The sequence below is a fragment of the Scyliorhinus torazame genome, chromosome 10 (genome assembly GCF_047496885.1).
Source record: "Scyliorhinus torazame isolate Kashiwa2021f chromosome 10, sScyTor2.1, whole genome shotgun sequence".
NCBI lineage: Eukaryota > Metazoa > Chordata > Chondrichthyes > Carcharhiniformes > Scyliorhinidae > Scyliorhinus > Scyliorhinus torazame.
This window is the reverse complement of record NC_092716.1, coordinates 96,382,361-96,406,842: the sequence shown is the minus strand read 5'-3', so window position 1 is coordinate 96,406,842 and position 24,482 is coordinate 96,382,361. Positions and strand designations below refer to the sequence as shown.

General features: G+C 46.0%; 1 protein-coding gene across 5 annotated transcripts in view; it reads left to right on the top strand.

The window, feature by feature from the left end:
- Window positions 1-24,482, top strand: part of hsf4 (heat shock transcription factor 4) — a 117,753-nt gene that overhangs the window by 7,973 nt on the left and 85,298 nt on the right. For all 5 annotated transcript variants that reach the window (XM_072518457.1, XM_072518459.1, XM_072518456.1 and 2 more), the window contains exons 2-3: window positions 13,064-13,172; window positions 21,854-21,981. In XM_072518457.1, coding sequence (XP_072374558.1) covers window positions 13,064-13,172; window positions 21,854-21,981 — 237 coding nt within the window. The remainder of the gene's footprint in view (window positions 1-13,063; window positions 13,173-21,853; window positions 21,982-24,482) is intronic.

Below are 24,482 nucleotides of genomic sequence, written 5' to 3'. Positions count from 1 at the left end.
GGTAGTCCTTGGTTTGTTTCCATAATGAGACAATGCACTGCAAGAGTCGTGCACTGTGAGAGATTCTTTCAAATATTTCCATCGGATTAGACAGTAAATAAATGTAACTTTCCTAATATTACTTGGTTGTTACAAAAGGTGGAGGATAAACGATGTGAGCAGAACAGTAATGTTGCTTATGTACAGTAATTCTGGAGACGAAACTGGGATTTTCATGTCTCTCTCAATCTGTAATTCTTTCCCACCGTTCAGTCGTCTTATTTCTCATTTTGTATGCCTCTTGTGTACTTTCTCTCATTGTTGTCTCTTATCTCCTTATTTTTAAATATTTCTGACAATTTAACATCCTCACTATAAACTGGATTTTCTTGGGTCAGAGAGATTCCATGGAGGTGTAAAAATGATGGCTGGGATCCGATTTCCGGATTCCTGACCCAATTCCCAACGCTCCCAATTTTCAGCAGTGTTGGTTAAGGTTGTGAGCTTAAGTGGGTCACATGCCCCCACCCTGCATTCCTGAGCTGGCTAGCTCCATAATGAGCAGCGATAGTCATCTCCTAGTCCCCTGCAAAGGCGTCATGAACCATAGTCTGGATCAAGGAACCTTTTGAAAAGTAATATTCAAAAGGTCTTACCCATGCCCCTCATGCCAAACCTATGCCCCCTACCCAACCCCTTTGACCCCTCATCTCCCCATGCCAAACACCACCCCTCCACCCAACCTCATGACCACTCACACCCTCCATTCTAAGCTATGTCCCTCCACCCACCACCCCCCAATAGCCCCTCATAGCCTCCATGCTTACCTATGGCACTTCCATACCTATTCACCCACTATACACTCTATACAGACACAATGAACTCAACAGCAACAATAGGATGTGTGAGGAAGCTTAACAAAATAGTAATTCAGTTGCAAATATCTACATTCTTGAACTCATTTTACTACAGCCCAATAAAGGCATCAATCAGCCAGACGTTTCAAAATATCAATAGCAAAAATTGCACTTAATTGAAACCTCTATATTGTGTAAACAAACATCCTGCAGTTGACAAAATAGATCACAGAGTAAAAGCTGTCAGTCAAACAATGTTTTCCCTGGGGTACAGATATTTCAACAGTCTAATGGATGCCTGAGCTTTCAGCCAAAAATACATAATGAGGCTTTTGCTATTGATACTTTAAATAGTCTGGCTGGTTGACCTTAAAGTTTGTTTGCACCTCATTGTGTTGCAGTCAGGTTAATTGGTTCTGTACAGAGTGAGCTATGAGTGAATGGGCATGGACTGCATAGGTTAGCATGGAAGGTAAGCGGGGCCATGGGGGGAATCATGAGGTGGCATAAATTGGCATGGATGGGACATGGGTATTCTGTGGGCGATGGGAGAAGGTGGGTGAGTATTAGAGGGCTGTTCTTTGTTGTGCTACCATTATTATGACTGTGACAAAGTCACAGAACACCAAGGCAGGCTTTTTAAGCTGTCTAGCACCCGGCAGCCCTCTGAACTCTTTCCAGTGTCGGCAGAGCCCGACCCTTGATATTCCACCCCCCCCCCCCCCAACTTTTTAATGAAGCAAGTTTTCCTGAGGCGGATCGGCTTCCCGACTCCCACGGCCCACTGCCAGGATGAACATCCAGCCTATATGCCTGATTTACACATTTCACATTTTCATCAGTAATTTCCACTCTTTTTGGGGGGTTTTTGGTTTATAATTATTCTCCCCCTGATCAAGAGCTATTTTTGAATGTAAATACAGATTGCAAGAATCCCAAATAGAGTTTTTAAAAATGTTGCAAGAAAAGATTTAAAAGAAAACGAAAATCTTGATTGGATTAATCTGGGCTGGCAGACTGTTGCAGTACCAAGGAAGAGCTGCATTTGACACAAGTGCCTTCCTCCAAATCAGACTTTAAAGTCCCATTTATCTGTTCAGACGGACACGGGAGGTTTCGTTGGACTTTTTTTACATAAAGAAAGCAGATAGTTTTCATGTTACCCCAGGCAGTTTTCCCTTCTCATCCCATACCACCTATAAACAGAGTAACTCGTCATTCATCGCATGGCTGTGAGACATTGCTGATGCAGAATACTTACCTAATTGGCCTATATAACAGACATAATTTCACAGCGTAATTCACTGAGTGAGTGCTTCAGATATGATTGGATAAATGCAAGCAGTAGTACTGGGGGCCTGAAAGAGATGCACCCAGGCAAGAGGAGCACCTTTGCAAGAGGGGAGAAAGAACTTGGTGGTGAAAGTTACAATAGCCCTGTACATTTTTAACCCGTGCAAAGTTTCGCTTGATTCAGAATGTGCTACTTTCACATTTGAAAATGGTTTATTCATAAAACTTAGCTCCTTCTAAGTTTCCATTGGTGGTTCTATCTATTGAGTGTGGGGTAGAAAAATTGTAAATGTCCTTTTGTGAATCCAACCCCAAACACATGTTATGATGTAGGAGTAAGGGGCGGCATGGTGACGCAGTGGTTAGCACTACTGCCTCACAGCTCCAAGCACCCAGGTTCGATCCCAGCCCCTGGTCACTGTGTGGTGTTTGCACATTCTCCCTGTGTCTGCATGGGTCTCACCCCCATAACCCAAAGATGTGCAGGGTAAGTGGATTGGCCATGCTAAACTAAAGGGGCCGGTTTAGCACAGGACTAAATCGCTGGCTTTGAAAGCAGACCAAGGCAGGCCAGCAGCACGGTTCAATTCCCGTACCAGCCTCCCCGAACAGGCGCCGGAATGTGGCGACTAGGGGCTTTTCACAGTAGCTTCATTTGAAGCCTACTTGTGACAATAAGTGATTTTCATTTTCAACTACCCCTTAATTGGAAAAAACAATATGGGTACTTTAAATATTTTTTAAAAAGTGATGGAAGAATGAAACTTCTGTCTTTGTTATATATTTAATTCAAACTATCCTCACATATTTCAAAGATTGTATTGTAGCTTGGGAGGCTAATCTCTGGACATGCATGCAACAAAGCCTGATTGTATAGTAAGAACCATTGAGCTTTAGCGCTAACATGCTAACATCAACAATGTGAAATGTCTGCCTGATTGAGCCTTACTCCACATCTAAGTAACTGTGCCTGACCTTTGAGTTTAAGATGCTAAAAATGGCCAAAAGGTGGTCAAATGTCTCATTTCCACCACTAACTCAGCATGCAAAATGCTGCACAAGTGGAAAACAATGTTGTGGACATCGTTGCTTCCGCTACTTTGATTATAGTTTGTAACGGTAAGGAACGGATTGTAGTTTATGTTCCAAAATAAAACAGAAAATTATGGCAACTAAACCAATCCCTTATTTAAAAACTAACAGGTTTAAAGGGCTGAATGGCCTACTCCTTCTCCAAAGTCCTATTCCCATGTTGATTCGCGATGTTATCCTATATTCAGTGTGAACAATGAATTATAGAGTATGAGGAGTGTGACTGAGATTCAATGCATGGCACCGACAGTGGAACAAACCATTGAAAGGGAAATACATTTAAACGTTCATTTTCAGGATTGTAAATGACTGAAGCTTAAGGGACTGTTTCCTGTCAGAATTTTGGCCCCATGAAATGAGCTATAAACTATGTTGGAAATCAGCCATTTGGTGCCCAATCCCTGGCTTTGACTAGCCTGAAAATATTGCACTTCTGAAACATAAAGAAAATATTTTTATTGACCTGATTTATCCCGAACAGTTCCACGATAAAGAAGTAATTGTCCAAACAGTCAGGCTGCCCTAATCTGCACTCAGTAACGGTCACAGTAACACATCTAATGGATTACAGTCTGCTGCTGGCAAAGGTCCCAGTGATTTAGTCCCAAATCAAATTATTGACTCTTACAGCATCCAACTTTAGTTATGCAGTATTGGGGAAGAGTTTTGAGCGATAAGACAAATCCGTTGAACTAAATACTGACCAGTCATGACTTAACATGGGAAAACCTGACTAAAATTGCAAACAATTGAGGTGGACATTTTCCTTCCTGTCTCAATGAGATTTGTCTTGCTAACGTTAACACTTTAAACCATGTCACTAAAATTCATCTCCCACCCTCTTAAAAGTGAAGGATTGTCCAACTGGGCAGTTAGCCATACAGTTTTAGGGTCTAAATGAAAGTGTCTGTAAGGAAGGGTGAGTGGCGTCCTGTACTGAGTGCTTTGGCCCAGCCAGCAACAGCTGCTTTTAAAACACAGTTCCTTGTGCTCCACACACCAATGCTTTCTTTCAGACTGTAATTTTAAACAGTGCTGGTGAGCTTAGTGCTTGTACAAAAATCAATTGGAAATGCATTAAATTTTAAGTGGTCAGAATACAAACACCAGTTTGGGAGTGGTTGATGCCAGTTTGGGAGTGGTTGATGCCAGTTTGGGAGTGGTTGATCAAAAATCTAAAAAGAAAGATAGACTTGCATTTTTATAGTGCTAAACATGACTTCTTCACATCTAAAAGCACTTTACAACCACTGAAGTACTTTTGAACAGTAGCTCCTGTTGTTTGTGGCAGCCACTTATTGCGCAGCAAGCTCCCACAAACAGCAACATGCAACATGTAATTGGATAATCTGATTTTATTTTCATGATATTGGTTGAGGGTTAAACATTGTGCAGGGCACTGGGAAGACCTCCCCAACTCTCCTTCAGTGCCGAGGTGGGGCGATATATTAATATGGAGAGAAGGCCAGCAGAATGCTTGTGCAGCAGCTCAGAAAGAGGGAGGCAACCAGGGAGATTGGGAAAGTGAAGGACAGAGACGTGAACTTGGTCGGAGATTCAGCAGCGGTTAACAAGGCGTTCAAGGAGTTTTATAGCAGGCTTTATGAGTCGGAAACCCCAGCTGGGCCGAAAGGGATGAGGCAATTCTTAGGGGGGTTGAGGCTCCCGAAGGTGGAGGAAGGGTTGGTAGAAGGGCTGGGGGCCCTGATCGGGATGGAAGAAATTGCAGAAGGACTGAAGGCCATGAGGTCGTGTAAAGCCCCGGGACCGGATGGGTACCCAGTGGAGTTTTATAAAATGTTCTCTGGGATGCTGGGGTCGCTGCTGATGAGGACATTTAATGAGGCACGGGAGAGAGGGATGCTTCCCCCGACGATGTCACAGGCCACGATCTCACTGATCTTAAGTGGGAGAAGGACCCGGAGCTATGCGGGTCCTACAGACCGATCTCCTTATTAAATGTTGACGCCAAACTGTTGGCCAAAATCTTGTCCTTTAGGATCGAAGACTGCGTTACGGATGTGTTTAGGAAGGACCAGACGGGATTTGTTAAGGGCAGGCAGTTGGCGGCCAACGTTAGAAGACTGTTGAATGTGATCATGATGCCCCCAGAGGGTAGTGACGTAGAGGTAGTGGTCGCAATGGACGCAAAGAAGGCATTTGATCAGGTGGAATGGACCTATCTGTGGGAGGTGTTGGGGTAGTTTGGGTTTGGACGGGGCTTCATAGACTGGGTTAGGCTGCTGTATCAGGCGCCTGTGGCGAGTGTACGGACACAGGTCGACATAGAGCTATTTTAGGCTGCACAGGGGGCCAGGCAGGGATCCCCCTCTCCCCACAGCGCTTTGCGCTGGCCATAGAGCCGCTGGCAATTGCGCTGAGAGCCTCAAGGGGCTGGTTCGGGGAGGGGTGGAACACAGAGTCTCGCTATCACTGGCTGGGAGGGTACAGACAGTGAAAATGACTGTCCTCACAAGATTCCTGTTTGTTTTTCAGTGTCTCCCCATCTTTATTCCACGGGCCTTTTTAAAACGGGTAAGCAAAGTGATCTCTGCCTTTGTATGGGCGGGCAAATGGGGATGCTGGAGCGTAGCCGGGGGGAGGGCGGGCTGGCGCTGCCAAACTTTAGCAATTACTATTGGGCGGCAAATATAGCCATGATTAGGAAGTGGGTGGTGGGGGTAGGTGTGGGAGCAAGTAGAGGCGGCATCATGTAAGGGCACGAGTTTAGGGGCATTGGTAATGGCGCCTCTGCCGTTCCTGCTGACACAGTACTCCACCAGCCCCGTGGTGGTGACGGCCCTGAGAGTCTGGGGGCAATGGAGGAAACATGTGGGAGCAGAGGGAGCATCGGTTTGGTCTCCAATCTGCAATAATCATCGGTTTGCCCCGGGGAGGCTGGATGGAGGGTTTCGGAGATGGCACAGAGCAGGGATCGAGAGGATGGGAGATCTGTTCATAGAGGGGAGCTTTCCCAGCCTGAGGGAGCTGGAGGAGAAATTTGAATTGACGGGAGTGAATGAGTTTAGGTACCTGCAAGCGCAGGATTTCCTACGCAGGCAGGTCTCAACCTCCCCGCTCCTACCATCAAGGGGGATACAAGACAGGGTAGTTTCCAGAGTATGGGTGGAAGAGGGGAGGGTTTCGGACATCCTTAAAGAACTCATGGGATCAGAGGAAACGCAGACCAAGGGGCTGAAACGCAAATGGGAAGAGGAGTTAGGAGGAGAGATAGATGATGGTCTCTGGGCAGGTGCTTTGAGTAGAGTCAACGCGTCCACAGCATGTGCCAGGCTCAGCCTGTTACAATTTAAGGTCGTTCACCGGGCACACATGACAGTGGCCCAGACGAGTAGGTTCTTTGGGGTAGAAGATGTGCGGGAGGACCAGCAAACCATGTTTATATGTTCTGGGCATGCCCGAAGCTTAGGGGATTCTGGCAGGGGTTTGCAGATGTCATGTCCAAGGTGTTAAAACAAGGGTGGCACTGTGCAGAGGTGGCGATTTTGAGAGTACAAAGTACAAAGAAAATTACAGCACAGGAACAGGCCCTTCGGCCCTCGCAGCCTGCGCCGATCCAGATCCTTTATCTAAATCTGTCGCCTATTTTCCAAGGATCTACTTCCCTCTGTTCCCCGCCCGTTCATATATCTGTTGAGATCCATCTTGAATGATGCTATCGTGCCCGCCTCTACCACCTCCGCTGGCAAAGGATTCCAGGCACCCACCACCCTCTGTGTAAAAAAACTTTCCACGCACATCTCCCTTAAACTTTCCCCCTCACACCTTGAAATCGTGACCCCCTTGTAATTGACACCCCCACTCTTGGAAAACGCTTATTGCTATCCACCCTGTCCATACCTCTCATAATTTTGTAGACCTCAATCAGGTCCCCCCTCAACCTCCGTCTTTCCAACGAAAACAATCCTAATCTACTCAACCTTTCTTCATAGCTAGCACCCTCCATACCAGGCAACATCCTGGTGAACCTCCTCGGCACCCTCTCTGAAGCATCCACATCCTTTTGGTAATATGGCGACCAGAACTGCACGCTGTATTCCAAATGTGGCCTAACCAAAGTCCTATACAACTGTAACATGACCTGCCGACTCTTGTACTCAATACCCCGTCCGATGAAGGCAAGCATGCTGTATGCCTTCTTGACCACTCTATCGACCTGCGTTGCCACCTTCAGGGTACAATGGACTTGAACTCCCAGATCTCACTGTACATCAATTTTCCCCAGGACTCTTCCATTGACCGTATAGTCTGCTCTTGAATTAGATCTTCCAACATGCATCACCTCGCATTTGCCTGGATTGAACTGCATCTGCCATTTCTCTGCCCAACTCCCCAATCTGTCTATTTTTTGCTGTATTCTCTGACAGTCCTCCTCGCTATCTGCAACTCCACCAATCTTAGTATCATCTGCAAACTTGCTAATCAGTCCACCTATACCTTCGTCCAGATCATTTATGTACACCACAAACAACAGTGGTCCGAGCACGGATTACTGTGGAACACCACAAGTCACCTTTCTCCATTTTGAGACACTCCCTTCCACCACTACTCTCTGTCTCCTGTTGCCCAGCCAGTTCTTTTTCTATCTAGCTAGTACACCCTGAACCCCATACGACTTCACTTTTTCCATCAACCTGCCATGGGAAGCTTTATCAAACGTCTTACTGAAGTCCATGTATATGACATCTACAGGCCTTCCCTCATCAATTAACTTTGTCACTTCCTCAAAGAATTCTATTCGGTTTGTAAGACATGACCTTCCCTGCACAAAACCATGCTGCCTATCACTGATAAGTCTATTTTCTTCCAAATGTGAATAGATCCTATCCCTCAGTATCTTCTCCAACAGTTTTCCTACCGCTGACATCAAGCTCACAGGTCTATAATTCCCTGGATTATCCCTGCTACCCTTCTTAAACAAAGGGACAACATTAGCAATTCTCCAGTCCTCCGGGACCTCACCCGTGCTCAAGGATGCTGCAAAGATATCTGTTAAGGCCCCAGCTATTTCGTCTCTCGCTTTCCTCAGTAACTTGTGATAGATCCCATCCGGACCTGGGGACTTGTCCACCTTAATGCCTTTTAGAATACCCAAAACGTCCCCCTTCCTTATGCCGACTTGACCTAGAGTATTTAAACATCCATCCCAAGCCTCAACACCGGTCATGTCCCTCTCCTTGGTGAATACCGATGCAAAGTACTCATTAAGAATCTCACCCATTTCTTCTGACTCCACGCATAAATTCCCCCTTTTGTCTTTGAGTGGGCCAATCCTTTCTCTAGTTACCCTCTTGCTCCTTAGATAGGAATAAAAGGTTTTGGGATTTTCCTTAACCCTGTTAGCCAAAGATATTTCATGACCCCTTTTAGCCCTCTTTATTGCGCATTTGAGATTTGTCCGACTTTCCCAATATTCCTCCAAAGCCATCAGTTTTAAGTCGCCTAGATCTTATGTATGCTTCCTTTTTCATCTTAGCTAGTCTCACAATTCCACCCATCATCCATGGTTCCCTAATCTTGCCATTTCTATCCCTCATTTTCACAGGGACATGTCTGTCCTGCACTCTAATCAACCTTTCCTTAAAAGACTCCCACATTTCAAATGTGGATTTACCCTTAAACAGCTGATCCCAATCTACATTCCCTAGCTCCTGCCGAATTTTGTTATACTTGGCCTTTCCCCAATTTAGCACTCTTCCTTTAGGACCACTCTCGTCTTTGTCCATGAGTATTCTAAAACTTACGGAATTGTGATCGCTATTCCCAAAGTAATCACCGACTGAAACTTCAACCACCTGGCTGGGATCATTCCCCAATACCAGGTCCAGTATGGCCCCTTCCCGAGTTGGACTATTTACATACTGCTCTAAAAAACTCTCCTGGATGCTCCTTACAAATTCTGCTCCATCTATGCCTCCAACACTACAAGAGTCCCATTCAATATTGGGGAAATTAAAATCTCCCATCACGACCCCCTATTGCTCCTACATTTTTCTATAATCTGCCTACATATTTGTACCTCTACTTCACGCTCGCTTTTGGGAGGCCTGTAATAAAGTCCCAACAATGTTGCTGCACCCTTCCTATTTCTTAGCTCTACCCATATTGCCTCAGTGCTCGAATCCTCCATCGTGCCCTCCTTAATCATAGCTGTGATATCATCTCTGATCAATAATGCAACTCCTCCACCCCTTTTACCTCCCTCTCTATCCCTCCTGAAGCATCTATACCCTGGGATATTTAGTTGCCAGTCTTGCCTTTCCCTCAACCAAGTCTCCGTAATACCAATAACATCATATTCCCAGGTACTAATCCAAGCCCTAAGTTCATCTGCCTTACCTACTACACTTCTCACATTGAAACAAATGCACCTCAGACCACCTGTCCCTTTGCGTTCATCATCTCTTCCGTGTCTACTCTTCCCCTTAGTCACATTGAGTTTAGTATCTAGTACCTTACTGGCTTTAGTTGCTGCCTCTTTACTGACCTCTAACTTCCTAATCTGGTCCCCATCCCCCTGCCACATTAGTTTAAAACCTCCCCAACAGTGTTAGCAAAAGCACCCCCTAGGACATTGGTTCCAGTCCTGCCCAGTTGTAGACCATCCAATTTGTAATGGTCCCACCGCCCCCAGAACCGGTTCCAATGTCCCAAAAATCTGAACCCCTCCCTCCATCACCATCTCTCAAGCTACGTATTCATTCTGACTATTCTTGAATTTCTGACTGTCTCGTGGCACTGGTAGCAATCCTGAGATGACTACTTTTGACGTCCTACTTTTTAACTTATCTCCTAACTCCCTAAATTCTGATTGTAGGAAGATCCGGGAATCCAGGAGGAGAAAGTGGCAGACATTCTGGCCTTTGCCTTCCTGGTAGCCCAGAGATGGATAATATTAGCTTGGAGGGACTCAAAGCCCCCCGAAGTCAGAGACCTGGTTTACTGACATGGCTGGCTTTCTCTGTCTGGAGAAAATCAAGTTTGCCCTGGGAGGGTCAATGTCAGGGTTCGTCTGGAGGTGGCAACCGTTCGTCGACTTCTTTGGAGAAAATTAACTGTCAGCAGAGAGTGGGGGCGAGGGTTAGCTTAGATTAGTGTGTAAGAAAGGTGGGACCTGCAAGGGAGGAAGACGGCCTTTGCACACTGTTTATATTTGTACGTACACTGTTTCTTCTGTTATTGTTACAAATACCTCAATAAAATGTTGTATTAAAAAAAAACTCCTTCAGTGCCATGGAATTGTTTACGTCCACCTGAAAGAAGAGTAGGGACTTTGATTTAACATTTCATCTCAAAGACGGCAACACTGACAGTGCAGCACTCCCTCAGTACTGCACTGAAGTGTTAGTCTCTATTTTGTGCTCAACTCTCTGAGAGGGGTGGAACTTGGAACCTACAAACACCTGACTCAGAGGTGAGACTTTACCACTGAGCTCAGGCTGTGCTGAAAATTGCAGGATGCGGCAGTGTGGCAAAATAATGAACTCAAATCATGATCTCCACTGGAGTGGACTATGGCATCCTGGGATTAGGGGAGTGGCCCCCTGCAGTTTGGGCTGGGAAATTTTCCATAGCTTGCTGACTAACCTCACGTTACACACATCTGCAAGTGAGTATTCTAACCCTGCTGAATAAACAGCACCTCTGTATGATTCCATAGAAAGTTACTCTTATGCAAGAAGTTTGTAGTTATGTAGTGAGTATCCCTTACTGAACTCTAATTTATACAGTAAGCAAATATTCCCCTGCTGAACAAACAGAATTTATGTACATTTACACTGTACAGACAATAGCACTTGACTTCTGAATGAAGGACTGCACTGTGGTCTGGAACTTGGTGCTTGAACCTATCCTCCTTTTAAAAACCTCAACCTATCTCTAACCAACTATTCAGTCATGCCTTCCAATCTCTCCCTATCTTGCTCAGCATCTGCTTCCTTTTTCCTATTTGTCAACCAGCCTCAGTCATTTATTTAACTTAATAAATTAAGGGTTTTTAAAATTGTGATTTGCGTGTAGCACAATATTTATTCCCTATCACTTTGTTGTTCTGAATACACAAAAGTGTCAACCACATTGTAGAAATGTGAGGTCATCCACTTTAGTCGGAAGCATATTATTTTTTAAACATGAGAGACTGGGAAATATTTTTATTCAGGTTGACCTGGGCATCCTTGTATACAAATCCCAACTTAATTTTGCAGGTACAGCAAGCAATTAGGAAAGTAAATCACATCTTATATTTTGTTATATAATTATAAAGGGATTGAAGTGCAGGATTAACAAAGTCTTACTGCAATTGCATAGCAGTTTGGTGAGACCCACACGTGGAATACTGAATACAGTTTTGATCTTCTTACCTAAAGAAGGATATATTAGCTGAAGTGCGGAGTGACCAATGAGGAGAGAATGAGTAGACCAGCCCCCTGTTCAGTAGAGTTTAGAAGAATGAGGTTGAAACATATAAAATTCTTAAGGGGCTTGACAGGGTGGATCCTGGGAGGATGGCTGGGGAATTGAACAACGTATCAGCCATTTTGCACTGAGGAGAATTCTCTTCACTCAAAGAGTTGTCAATCTTTAGAATTCTTCACCCCAGAGAGCTGTGGATCATCAATCATTGGGTGTATTTGAGACCGAGATTGATAGATTTTTGGACGGGAAGGGAATCAAGGGCAAGGAGGATAGAATGGGAAACCAGATATTTGGTAGACCAACCATGATCATACTGAAATAAAAACAGGAATTGCTGGATAAACTCAACAGGTCTGGCAGCATCTGTGGAGAGAGAACCAGAATTAATATTTCTGTGGAGAGGAAAACAGAGTTAACGTTTTGAGTCTGTATTACCCTTCTACAAAATTGTTTCTCTACCCACAGACACAGTGAGTAGCACTGTTGCTTCACAGCTCCAGGGTCCCAGGTTCGATTCCCGCTTGGGTCACTGTCTGTGTGGAGTCTGCATGTTCTCCCTGTGTCTGCGTGGGTTTCCTCCAGGTGCTCCGGTTTCCTCCCAGAAGTCCCAAACAACGTGCTGATAGGTGAATTGGATATTCTCCCTCTGTGTACCCAAACAGGCGCCGGAATGTAACTTCATTGCAGTGTTAATGTAAGCCTACTTGTGACAATAAAAATTACTCCTCACGGTAATTAAGAGAATGCATTGTTTATAAGGATAAAAATATTATACAGTGGAATGCTCAGTGGATTATTCTACTGCTGTGAGAGGATACAAAGGAAATTCAACTCCCGAAGGCCAGGTGGTCTAATTGCTGCAAATAGGCACATTCTCGGCTGACATTAATGTTAAATCTTGCATCTTATTCAAGAGCTGGATATATTCAATAATGTACCCACCAAATGTCTTTTGAATCCTTTTTAAATTCTCCCTGCCTTTCATTCATGTTGGACCACCCTGATTTGGATTTTTGGCAAGTCAGCATTTTAATTATACAAGGGGTAATGTTATGAGCCTGCACTGCCTTTGGGGCCCCTCACCTGCTTACTGGGCAGTTTGGGTGCATGCTGATCGGCGGTTTAAAAACCATGGGCCGGAAACATCCAAAGTTCCAGTAATCACTGCCAGTGGTCGACTCATAAAAGTACCCCTCAGTCCCTTACTTTCGGGTGGTGTTTTGATTCCAGTGGAGCTTGAGAAGGTGCATGAAGATTTGTTTATACTAACTACAGACACATTCAGTGAGGGGGCAGTAATAATGGTTGGGATTAATGCTTTCATTTGAATATTAATTCTCTTCATTGCCCTGTGATCCAGTGAAGTGACAAGTGTGCTTTCTCTTTTCTTAAATTTTTGTTTCTAGAGTGGGACCAGTTTCCATGTCTTTGATCAGGGCAGGTTTGCTAAGGAAGTGTTGCCCAAATACTTCAAACACAACAACATGGCCAGCTTCGTGAGGCAGCTCAACATGTGTAAGTAATACAGCTGTCCAACTGAGGTTCAGAGAAAGTTGCTGTAGATATACCAACATATCCTTCCAGGTGTCCAGAATTGAATGCAATTCTCCAACTATGGTTAGACTTTATATGATTGGAACAAAACTTCCATCCTTATATTCCACCAGCTCCTTGAAATAACGGCCAACATTTCATTAGCTGTTTAAATTACTTTGTGGGGCGGCACGTGGCACAGTGGTTAGCACTGCTGCCGACGGCACTGAGGACCTGGGTTCGAATCCCAGCCCTGGGTCACTGTCCTTGTGGAGTTTGCACATTCTCCTTGTATCTGCGTGGGTTTCACCTCCACATCCCAAAGATGTGCAGGGTAGGTGGATTAGCCACGCTAAATTGCCCCTTAATTGGAAAAAAAAATAATTGGGTACTCTAAATTTAAAAAATAAATTACTTTGTGTACATGTTGACTAGCTTATGGTGATTTCTGTACTTGAAACCCAAAATCGCTCTGCTCTACAGTCCCTGCCCGCCCACCATTCAGAAAATATACTGATATTCCTTGGGTCCAAATTTGGTGACCTCAAACATCCCCACATTGAAATTAACCTGCCACAGTTTTGCCGACTCGTTTAATCTATCGGTGTCCCTTTGCAACTTTCTGATTCTAGCTACACTAAATGTGCATGTGAACTGAATGATACCATTGCTTTCCATTGGAATAATAACCAAGCAAATGATGATGGGGCACCATCCACATACTCTCCCCATCCACAGGCTTGTTAGCTTTTCATTAACCTCACTATTGCCTAGAATCATAAGCTCAATACTCGATGTGCAAGGTTCTTTCAACAGGTTAGTGTTTGTAAGTGACATATGTAGGCACGGTAGCACAGTGGGTAATACTGTTGCTTTACAGCGCTAGGGTCCCAGGTTTGATTCCTGGCTTGGGTCACTTTCTGTGCGGAGTCTGCACGTTCTCCCCGTACGTTCTCCCCGTGTCTGCGTGGGTTTCCTCGGGTTCTCCGGTTTCCTCCCACAAGTCCCGAACGACATGCTGTTATATAATTTGGACATTCTGAATTCTCCCTCTGTGTACCTGAACAGGCGCCAGAGTGTTAACTTCATTGCAGTGTTAATGTAAGCCTACTTGTGACAATACAGATTTTTTTTTTTTTTAATTAAAACTTAGAAAAACAAACACTTAAAAAGAGTGTGGCCCCAAAACCACGTTTTGAGTTGTTGAAAGAAAGCTGCTGCCAACAATCAGGTAAGGCAGTTACCATTTGTCTAACAGCAGTACTGCATACAGCAGGGAGGAGGATGAAGATACCCCAGGATATAGGAGTAGGGTTCAAGGTGAGCCACCAGAATTGGGTGGAAGGGAAGGGAGCTCCCAGAAGCAGCAAAGGTGCTGGCGTAGCTACTTTGGTCTTTACAATAAGTATCCGAATGAATAAAGAAGTGTCACAGTCATAAGAGAAGCAGCAGAATACTTTTCCTATTAGGGGAGACAGTTGTGTAGTGGTAATGCCTCTGGACTAGCAAGCCAGAGGCCCAGGTGAATTTTCTGGGGATGCGAGTTTGAATCCCACCACCAGCTGGTGGAATTTAAATTCAATAAATCCGGAATTGAAAGCTAGTCAATTGCTGTAAAAACCCAGTCACTAATGTCCTTTGGGAAAATAAATCTGTCATGTGACTGCATGTAACTTCAAACACACAACAGTGAGTGCTCTCTGGAATGGCTGAGCAAGCCTCTCAGCCCAAAGGCAATTAGTGATGGGCAACAAATGCTAGCCCAACCAGTGATGCCCACATCCCATGAAAGAATGGAGGAAAAAAAGTAAGTGATGCATCGAGACTCTGAGGTAGACAGATAGAGAGAGGCTTAGGGTGGTGAAAGAGATATTGAGATACGGAGAATCAGAAAGAAGTGTAAGGAGAGAAAGCGGCACGATCCAACTATAATGGTGTTGTGGACTAATTGTCACATTTGCCATGATCCCAATCATCTTCCTTCTTAGTTATGTTCGACAAACTTTGCATCTCAAGTCTGATTATCATGTGCAGTTAGTGTCTCAAAGACTCATCTGTAGATGGGCTGGGACCAACCTTTTTTTCCCCCAACCAACCCTTTGGATCTTGCATTAAAATTTCTGCCATAGCACTGCTGCCTCACGCCGCTGAGGACCCGGGTTTGATCCCGGCCCCGGATCAGGGTCACTGTCCGTGTGGAGTTTACACATTCTCCCTGTGTCTGCGTGGGTTTCATCCCCACAATCCAAAGATGTGCAGAGTAGGTAGATTGGTCACGCTAAATTGCCCCTTAATTGGAAAAAAAATAATTGGGTACTCTAAAATTTTATTTTTTTTAAGAAGACTTTCTGCCGTCACTGCAGTGGGAAATTGGAAAACCTGCCTTTGGAAACTCCAGGTGAAAATCTCTGAGCCATCTCAAGAAAGAAGGTATTGAATCATCTTGCAGAAGGCACAGCAACTCCGTATAAATGAGCCATCAGAAAGTAAGAATAATTTCTCCATTTCCAGAGGAAGAGAATGTTAAGTGATGGGAAGTTGCAAAATGGTCAAATCCACTTACTATTTTTCTGTTGAGGCTATTAAGTAATTTAACTGCTGGTCAAGATAAAGGAGAAATGTTGCAATAGAAATTGGGACAGTCTTAAAGAGCCTGATCGGCAAAGTCCAGGATCATATCCTCACATAAATTGAAGAAGTGTAAACTCAATCATTTTACTTTCCTAATGCAAGTCAAACTCAAAAGGAAATTGTGGGAAGATTGCTGCACCGATTCCCTGACCTGTGCTTTGTTTGACCATGGTCCCATTGGAAGCACCGTTTCACTGAATTTATCCCATGCTACTTCAAAACTCTCCTATTTGAACTCTAATACAAGTTCCTCTCACATTTCCTCTCCTTCTGCTTCTATGGCTGTTATCCACCCACCTGACTTCAACCTGCCACACCAACATTGAGCACTCCTCAACCATTTCCACACTGAACAAAGCCTTTAAGTAGCAAATTGGCACAAGTGGGACCTTGCAGCCAACCTTCGACAGCAGCTGCGGTGCACCCCAATCAATGACTCCCATCATTGAAGACTGCCCCCTGACTAATAGCGGAGGGTTCAGACAGCTCCATTTAGCCACTATGGAAGCTATTACCTGGCTTGGCGATTACTGCACATGCTAAAAAAACAGGTATTATCTAAATTTGATGGTTTTGTGTTCAAAGAATTGCGTATGAATTGCAACACAGAAACAAACCATTCAATCATCTGTTATTTATCCTTCCACCGGCAATAATTCCTAATCCCATGAGCCTCACTCTGTTCCCAGAATGTTCCCCTTTCCTTTCACAAGCCCTGAAGTTTGGAACTTCCTCTCACCTTTCCATCTCTATTGTTCTCTCCTCCTTTCCAACACTGTGCACTGGATTTTCTGCCCCTCGCCATAGCTTGTTTTGTGGCTGAGGTGGTGGCCCACCATTGGCTGGTAGCGGGATCTTCTGGTCCGACCGCTGTCGACAAAGTTTGCACCCTCCATCACCAGAGAGCCCGGGGGGGTGGTGGGTGTCGTTGTTGGCGGCACTGAACGATCGAACCAGCGAGAACAGCAGGAAATCCCACCCTATCTCTTAGGCCCTATCCAGCATATTGTAAAATGTCAGCATGAACCAATAATTCCATACAAGCTTAGCCTTCCCAATCTGCTGCTGCGAGTTCACTGGATGTGAGATGGAAACCCCATTCATGCATTTAGGGGAGGCTTTGGTTGTAATTCTGGCATAAAGACAGCAACAAAGCCAGTGCAGCTCTGAGGAAAATCATGGCCGAGACCCCAAGGCGAAAAGATCCATGTTTATCATGATTTGAATGATGTATAACAAGGTTGCCAGTTCCTTGGGATGTGCTGTCCACAGAAGAATTATTGATTTGAGATGTATTATTTAACTGAGTATTATTTAACTTGGAAATAGCCTAAACTGTGTTAGTTGTATTGAAGTTGCTTCCAGCGTAATATCAAAAATGGCCCATTTTGAAACCAACCGTAGGCAGTATGTGATCATAAGAAGGGGCCTGCACTATGTCGGAGATTAAGTGTAGCCCTGTTGTAATAGTTGAATGATATTTCAAATTGGAAGGGTGTACTTCCTGAAGAATTGATTGTTACAGTAGGCTGGCTATGCTTTTAGCCAGTTTCCACAGAAGAGAGCAGATAGGGATATTTGGGTTCACAGAATCGTCACAGCACAGACGGCCCATCATGTCTGCACTGGGTGCTCTCTGAAGGAGCAATGCATCTGATGATGTGAGGAATTGCTGCAAGAATCTAGACCATCTTTACCTGAAAGCAATTAACTAACGATAGCAGTCTCTTACCTCTTTTTATGTTCATCTTCAGCTGTTTCTCAAGGTTTTATAATTGTTCACTCTTTCACATGGCCGAGCTTTCTTCTTGAACCTGACCATTTACATTTCTTGAATCCATGTTAAACTTCAATTCCTCTTTCAGCTGCTCCAATTTATTCATCAATCTTCATATCCTTACATCTGCTTTTTAAAATTTACTTTGAGCTTACCACTCCTTCAGGTCCGCCTGCAAGATTTCAATTCCTCTTTCAGTAAGGGTCCACCTTCAGCATTGATTAACATGCCTACGCGCCTTTCCAGCTGGCCATGAGAACTGGTTTCTGATCAACCTTTAGCTGCTTTCCCAACCCAAGCAGCAATCGTTTCTGCTGCCTGAACTTCTCTTCTGCTTGAACGCTCTGCTTCTGACGCTGAATGTGACGATTTCTGACTCCTGACGCTCAACAACAACTTTACATTACATGGTGCTTCCTACAGAAAGCAGCGTGAGATTGAGGGGTGATAACAGTTGGAGAGAATTATAGGAGGCTTTTGAAGAGAGGTGGATTGGTGAGCGATACTTTAGAAAGGTTATTCCAGAGAATAGGCAGGATTACCAATGTAAGTTACTTCTCAATTTTGTATAGGAAAATGATACCAAAATAATTTCAAGCATGATTTGTTCAAAATGCATTTCTCCTTGGGTCGAAGTTAAAATGCAAATAACATAAATCCCTATCTGGGATTGGTGAGATCTGCAGGGAAAGATATATTTATATTTGACATATCACAATAGCATCCTTTGTTTTTGCACTGCAACGAAAAGGCATGTCCAAATATTTACAGATTGTTCGAAGCATAGTTATTTATGTTTTATTTTCCAATTAAGGGGCAATTTAGTGTGGCCAATCCACCTTCCCTGCACATCTTTGGGTGGTGGGGGTGAGACCCTGAGACCCACACAAACACGGGGAGAATGTGCAAACTCCACACAGACAGTGGCCCAGAGCCGGGATCGAACCTGGGTCCTCGGTGCCATGAGGCAGCAGTGCTAACCACTGCACCATGTGCCTCCCTCGTTATTTATGGTTAAACTATAATGTTCTTCCTACAGAATTTTGTTATTTGTGCGATGGCTGTTTCATTCCGCTTTCAGGACAAACCTGTCCCCTTGGGGAAAGATATATTGGCCATGGCAATGTAAATCCTCTTGTGCTGGTTTTTTTGTGTTGGTTTAGGCCAAGCATTTCTGAGAGTGAGTAGGATACTTCAAAGCTTTAAGGATCAAAGTCGATGATTTAAAAAGCACCTTCCTCCACCTTGTTAACATCACCTTCCTGCACCACTTTATTGGCTAATCTGTAGCTAAAACTCTCCTTTTTCAGCTCCAGACCCAACTGCTCCAAAGTTCTTCCATTAGCCTCTCATTCTCTGTGCACTGCTCACTCATCTGCTGACCCCCACCCTGTCCTGTATCAAATCTCACTCGCCTATCAATTCTTGACTCCCGGTCTTTCAATGGCCTCCAATTGAAAATTTTCATTTAAATCCCCACCCCACCCTGTCCCTATTTCTTTAATCTCATACAACCCCTCTCCCCACTCCAACAAGACATATCTCTTCTGGGCGAAACCTCAATTAATCTCCTGTGTGCAGGAGATTAATATCATCTGTTACATAGACTGCTGCACTGGAGAAAAGGATCAATCATTAATGTAACTTCCATATAGAAATCATAGAATCCCCACAGTGCAGAAGGAGGCCATTCGGCCCATCAATTCTGCACCAGCCCTCTGAAAAAGCACCCTACCTAGGCCCACTCCCTCGTCCCAACCCCTTAACTCCACCTAACCTGTACATCTTTGGACATTAAAGGGCAATTTTATCATGGCAATCCACCTAACCTGTACATCTTTGGACATTAAAGGGCAATTTTATCATGGCAATCCACTTAACCTGCACATCTTTGGACTGTGGGAGGAAACCAGAGCACCCGGAGGAAACCCACACAGACATGGGGAGAACATGCAACCTCCACACAGATGGTCACCTAAGGCCGGAATTGTACCTGGGTCCTTGGCACTGTGAGGTAGCAGTGCTAACTGCTGTGCCACCATGCTGCCCTGCCGCCATGTGCCTAAAGTGTTGACTGATTGAAAATGTATCATGTTGGTATGGACAGGATTACTTATCAAAAGCTTTCATACGTATGGCTTAACACTGATCATCTGGGAGCTGGCACAATTGTGTTCCAGTTAAAATCTAACTTTTCTCTAGTGTTAATGGAAGTCAGGCCTAGAAAATTCCACTTGCTAAAACATCAAGGCCAAGCTATTTTCCTGTTCCAACGAGGCTGAAAACAAAGCAACTTGCCAATTTGAAATTGGTGACCGTGATCCCTCAGTCAGAAAATCTTCAGTGTATTTGCTTCTTCATATTCAATCATTCAAGACTGAACTGCATTTCCACAACCAGTCCCTCCATTTAGTTCTACTTCAATTTTGAAACATTGAAGGCTTGTCCCTCCATCTTTCAGTCTCTCCATTTGTTTCCCTGTTTGTATTTGGTCCTTTGTCTCCTGTTGCAGCTCTTCCCACACGCCGTTGATTGAATTTTTCAAGAAGGTGACTAGGTGTGTAGATGAGGTCAGTGCAGTTGATGTAGTCTACATGGACTGCAAAAGCTTTTGACAAGGTCCTGCATGGGAGACTGTTCAAGAAATTAAGAGCCCAGGGATCCAGGGCAATTTGGCAAATCGGATCCAAAAGTGGCTTAATGGCAGGAGGCAGAGGGTGATGTTCGAAGGCTGTTTTTGTGACTGCAAACCTGTGCCCAGACGTGTACGGCAGGGATCGGTGTTGGGCCCCTTGCTGTTTGTAGTGTACATTAACGATTAAGACCTGAATGTAGGGGGTATGATCAGTAAGTCGCAGATGACACAAAAGTTGGTGATGTGGTAAATAGTGAGGAGGAAAGCCTTAGACTACAGGATGATATAAATGGGCTGGTCAGATAGACAGAACAGTGGAAAGTGGAATTTAACCCAGAAAAGAGTGAGGTGATGCATTTTGGGTGGATTAAGAAGGGAATACACAATGAACGGTAGGAGGCTAGAAAGTACTGAGGACCAGAGGGACCTTCTGGGGCATGTCCAAAGATCCCTGAAGGCAGCAGGACAGGTAGATAAGGTGTTTAAGAAGAGATACGGGATGCTTTATTAGCCAAGGCATAGAATATAAGAGCAGGGAGGTTATGATGGAATTGTATAAAACACTTGTTAGGCTACAGCAAGCAGTGCTAACTTCTGTGTGCCGTTCTGGTCGCCACACTATAGGAAGGATGTGATTGTACTCAAGAGGTGTAGAAGAGTTTCACCAAGATATTGCCAGGGCTGGAGCATTTCAGAGGCTGGATGTGCTGGGGTTTGTTTCCTTAGAGCAGAGAAGGTTGAGGGGGGACCTGATTGAGATGTTCAAAATGATGAGAGATACGGAAAGAGTAGATGGGAAGAAACTTTTCCCCTTAGTAGAGAAGTCAATAACCAGAGGGCACAGATTTACGGTAAGAGGCAGGAAAATGAGAGGGGATTTGTAGGAAAACCTTTTCACCCAGAGGGTGGTGGAATCTGGAACTCACTACCCAAAAGGGTGGTGGAAACGGGAGCCCCCTCAACATTTAAGAAGCATTTAGATGAGCACTTGAAATGGCACAGCATACAAGGCTACGGCCCAAGTGCTATGAAATGGGATTAGAGTAGAGCGGTGTTTGATGGCTAGCAGAGACATGATGGGCCGAAGGGCCACCTTTGTCCTGCAAAACTCTGACTCGAGAACTATGACATTGACCCGGCCCCATTTAGATGAAAGATGTACTTAACCTGCGTGACAGTTTCAGTAGTATTCTGCAAAATAATTAATTGGGGCAAAACCCAGCTTGGGATGCTGAAGTTCACTTTGAAACATACTGGCTTAAAGAAAACAAATAATTATTTGGTGAATATCCAGCATTCAAAGAGGTGATCCACTGGTTAAGCTCTGCAGTGCAGTATTAGTCAGGTCCACGTCAGTGATCTTTCACACAACGTCTTGATGTTAGGGTCAGGCAGGGTCATGGTGGGCCCAAATTATTCTTAAATGCTGGCAGTTTAGAACCAGTCAGAAAAACAGCCTGGGACGTTCCAGTCTGATCATAGCAACTGATTACAAGCTGGTAAAGGAGATGGAGTAGATTGGCGAGTCCTCTCCGATACCGCCCAACAAAGCTATCTATTGATTCAAAAGTTATTTGATTGAAGAGGAGTTTTATTTCTCCCTTTCTTGCCTTTGGCCAGATGGTTTCCGCAAGGTGGTGAATATTGAACAAAGTGGTTTGGTGAAGCCAGAACGAGATGACACGGAATTCCAGCACCTGTATTTCCTGCGAGGCCAGGAGCAACTACTGGAACACATCAAGAGAAAGGTGGGGGTTCCACTTTCTTCCTGCACAAAAACCGGAACCTGTATGTGGGGTTCAATTCACATTGGGCCAATATCAAATGCAAATACCATTATTGGCAGGGTTCACAAAGAATTCTAGAACAGATCTTGGGGCAAACAAAGGAGAGTCTGAATGCAGTTTTACTTGGTGTGTAACCACATAACAAGATTGCCATGAATTTGGCCCTGGGGATGATGCTGTGTGGGGTGTTGGTCCCTGGGGATGATGCTGTGTGGGATGTAGGGCTCTGGGGATGATACTGTGTGGGATGTAGGGCCCTGGGGATATTACTGTGTGGGATGTAGGGCTCTGGGGATGATGCTCTGTTGGGCCCTGGGGATGAAGCTGTGTGGGATGTAGAGGCCTGGGGATGATGCTGTGTGGGATGTAGGGCCCTGGGGATGATGCTGTGTGGGATGTAGAGCCCTGGGGATGATGCTGTGTGGGATGTAGAGACCTGGGGATGATGCTGTGTGGGATGTAGGGCTCTGGGGATGATACTGTGTGGGATGTAGGGCCCTGGGGATGATGCTGTGTGGGATGTAGGGCCCTGGGGATGATGCTGTGCGGGGTGTTGGGCCCTGGGGATGATGCTGTGTGGGATGTAGAGACCAGGGGCTGATGCTGTGTGGGGTGTTGGGCCCTGGGGATGATGCACTGTGGGGTGTTGGGCCCTGGGGATGATGCTGTGTGGGACGTAGAGCCCTGGGGATGATGCTGTGTGGGGTGTTGGGCCTTGGGGATGATGCTGTGTGGGATGTAGGGCTCTGGGGATGATACGGTGTGGGATGTAGGGCCCTGGGGATGATGCTGTGTGGGATGTAGAGCCCTGGGGATGATGCTGTGTGGGGTGTTGGGCCCTGGGGATGATGCTGTGTGGGATGTAGGGCCCTGGGGATGATGCTGTGCGGGGTGTTGGGCCCTGGGGATGATGCTGTGTGGGAAGTAGAGACCAGGGGCTGATGCTGTGTGGGGTGTTGGGCCCTGGGGATGATGCTGTGTGGGGTGTTGGGCCCTGGGGATGATGCTGTGTGGGATGTAGAGACCAGGGGCTGATGCTGTGTGGGGTGTTGGGCCCTGGGGATGACGCTGTGTTGGGCCCTGGGGATGATGCTGTGTGGGATGTAGAGCCCTGGGGATGATGCTGTGTGGGATGTAGGGCTCTGGGGATGATACTGTGTGGGATGTAGGGCCCTGGGGATGATGCTGTGTGGGATGTAGAGCCCTGGGGATGATGCTGTGTGGGGTGTTGGGCCCTGGGGATGATGCTGTGTGGGATGTAGGGCCCTGGGGATGATGCTGTGCGGGGTGTTGGGCCCTGGGGATGATGCTGTGTGGGATGTAGAGACCACGGGCTGATGCTGTGTGGGGTGTTGGGCCCTGGGGATGATGCTGTGTGGGGTGTTGGGCCCTGGGGATGATGCTGTGTGGGATGTAGAGCCCTGGGGATGATGCTGTGTGGGGTGTTGGGCCCTGGGGATGATGCTGTGTGGGATGTAGGGCTCTGGGGATGATACTGTGTGGGGTGTTGGGCCCTGGGGATGATGCTGTGTGGGGTGTTGGGCCACTGAGGATGCTGCTGTGTGGGGTGTTGGGCCACTGAGGATGATACTGTGTGGGATCTTGGGCCCTGGGGATGATGCTGTGTGGGGTGTTGGGCCCTGGGGATGATGCTGTGTGGGGTGTTGGGCCACTGAGGATGCTGCTGTGTGGGGTGTTGGGCCACTGAGGATGATACTGTGTGGGATCTTGGGCCCTGGGGATGATGCTGTGTGGGGTGTTGGGCCCTGGGGATGATACTGTGTGGGGTGTTGGGCCCTGGGGATGATGCTGTGTGGGATGTAGAGCCTTGAGGATGATGCTGTGTGGGGTGTTGGGCCCTGGGGATGATGCTGTGTGGGGTGTTGGGCCCTGGGGATGATACTCTGTGGGGTGTTGGGCCCTGGGGTAATACTGTGTGGTGTGTTGGGCCCTGGGGATGATGCTGTGTGGGATGTAGAGCCTTGGGGATGATGCTGTGTGGGGTGTTGGGCCCTGGGGATGATGCTGTGTGGGGTGTTGGGCCCTGGGGATGATGCTGTGTGGAGTGTTGGGCCACTGAGGATGCTACTGTGTGGGATCTTGGGCCCTGGGGATGATGCTGTGTGGGGTGTTGCGCCCTGGGGATGATACTGTGTGGGGTGTAGGGCCCTGGGGATGATGCTGTGCGGGATGTAGAGCCCTGGGGATGATGCTGTGTGGGGTGTTGTGCCCTGGGGATGATGCTGTGTGGGATGTAGGGCCCTGGGGATGTTACTGTGTGGGTTGTAGAGCCCTGGGGATGATGCTGTGTGGGGTGTTGGGCCCTGGGGATGATACTGTGTGGGATGTAGGGCCCTGGGGATGATACTGTGTGGGATGTAGAGACCAGGGGTTGATGCTGTGTGGGGTGTTGGGCCCTGGGGATGATGCTGTGTGGGATGTAGAGACCACGGGCTGATGCT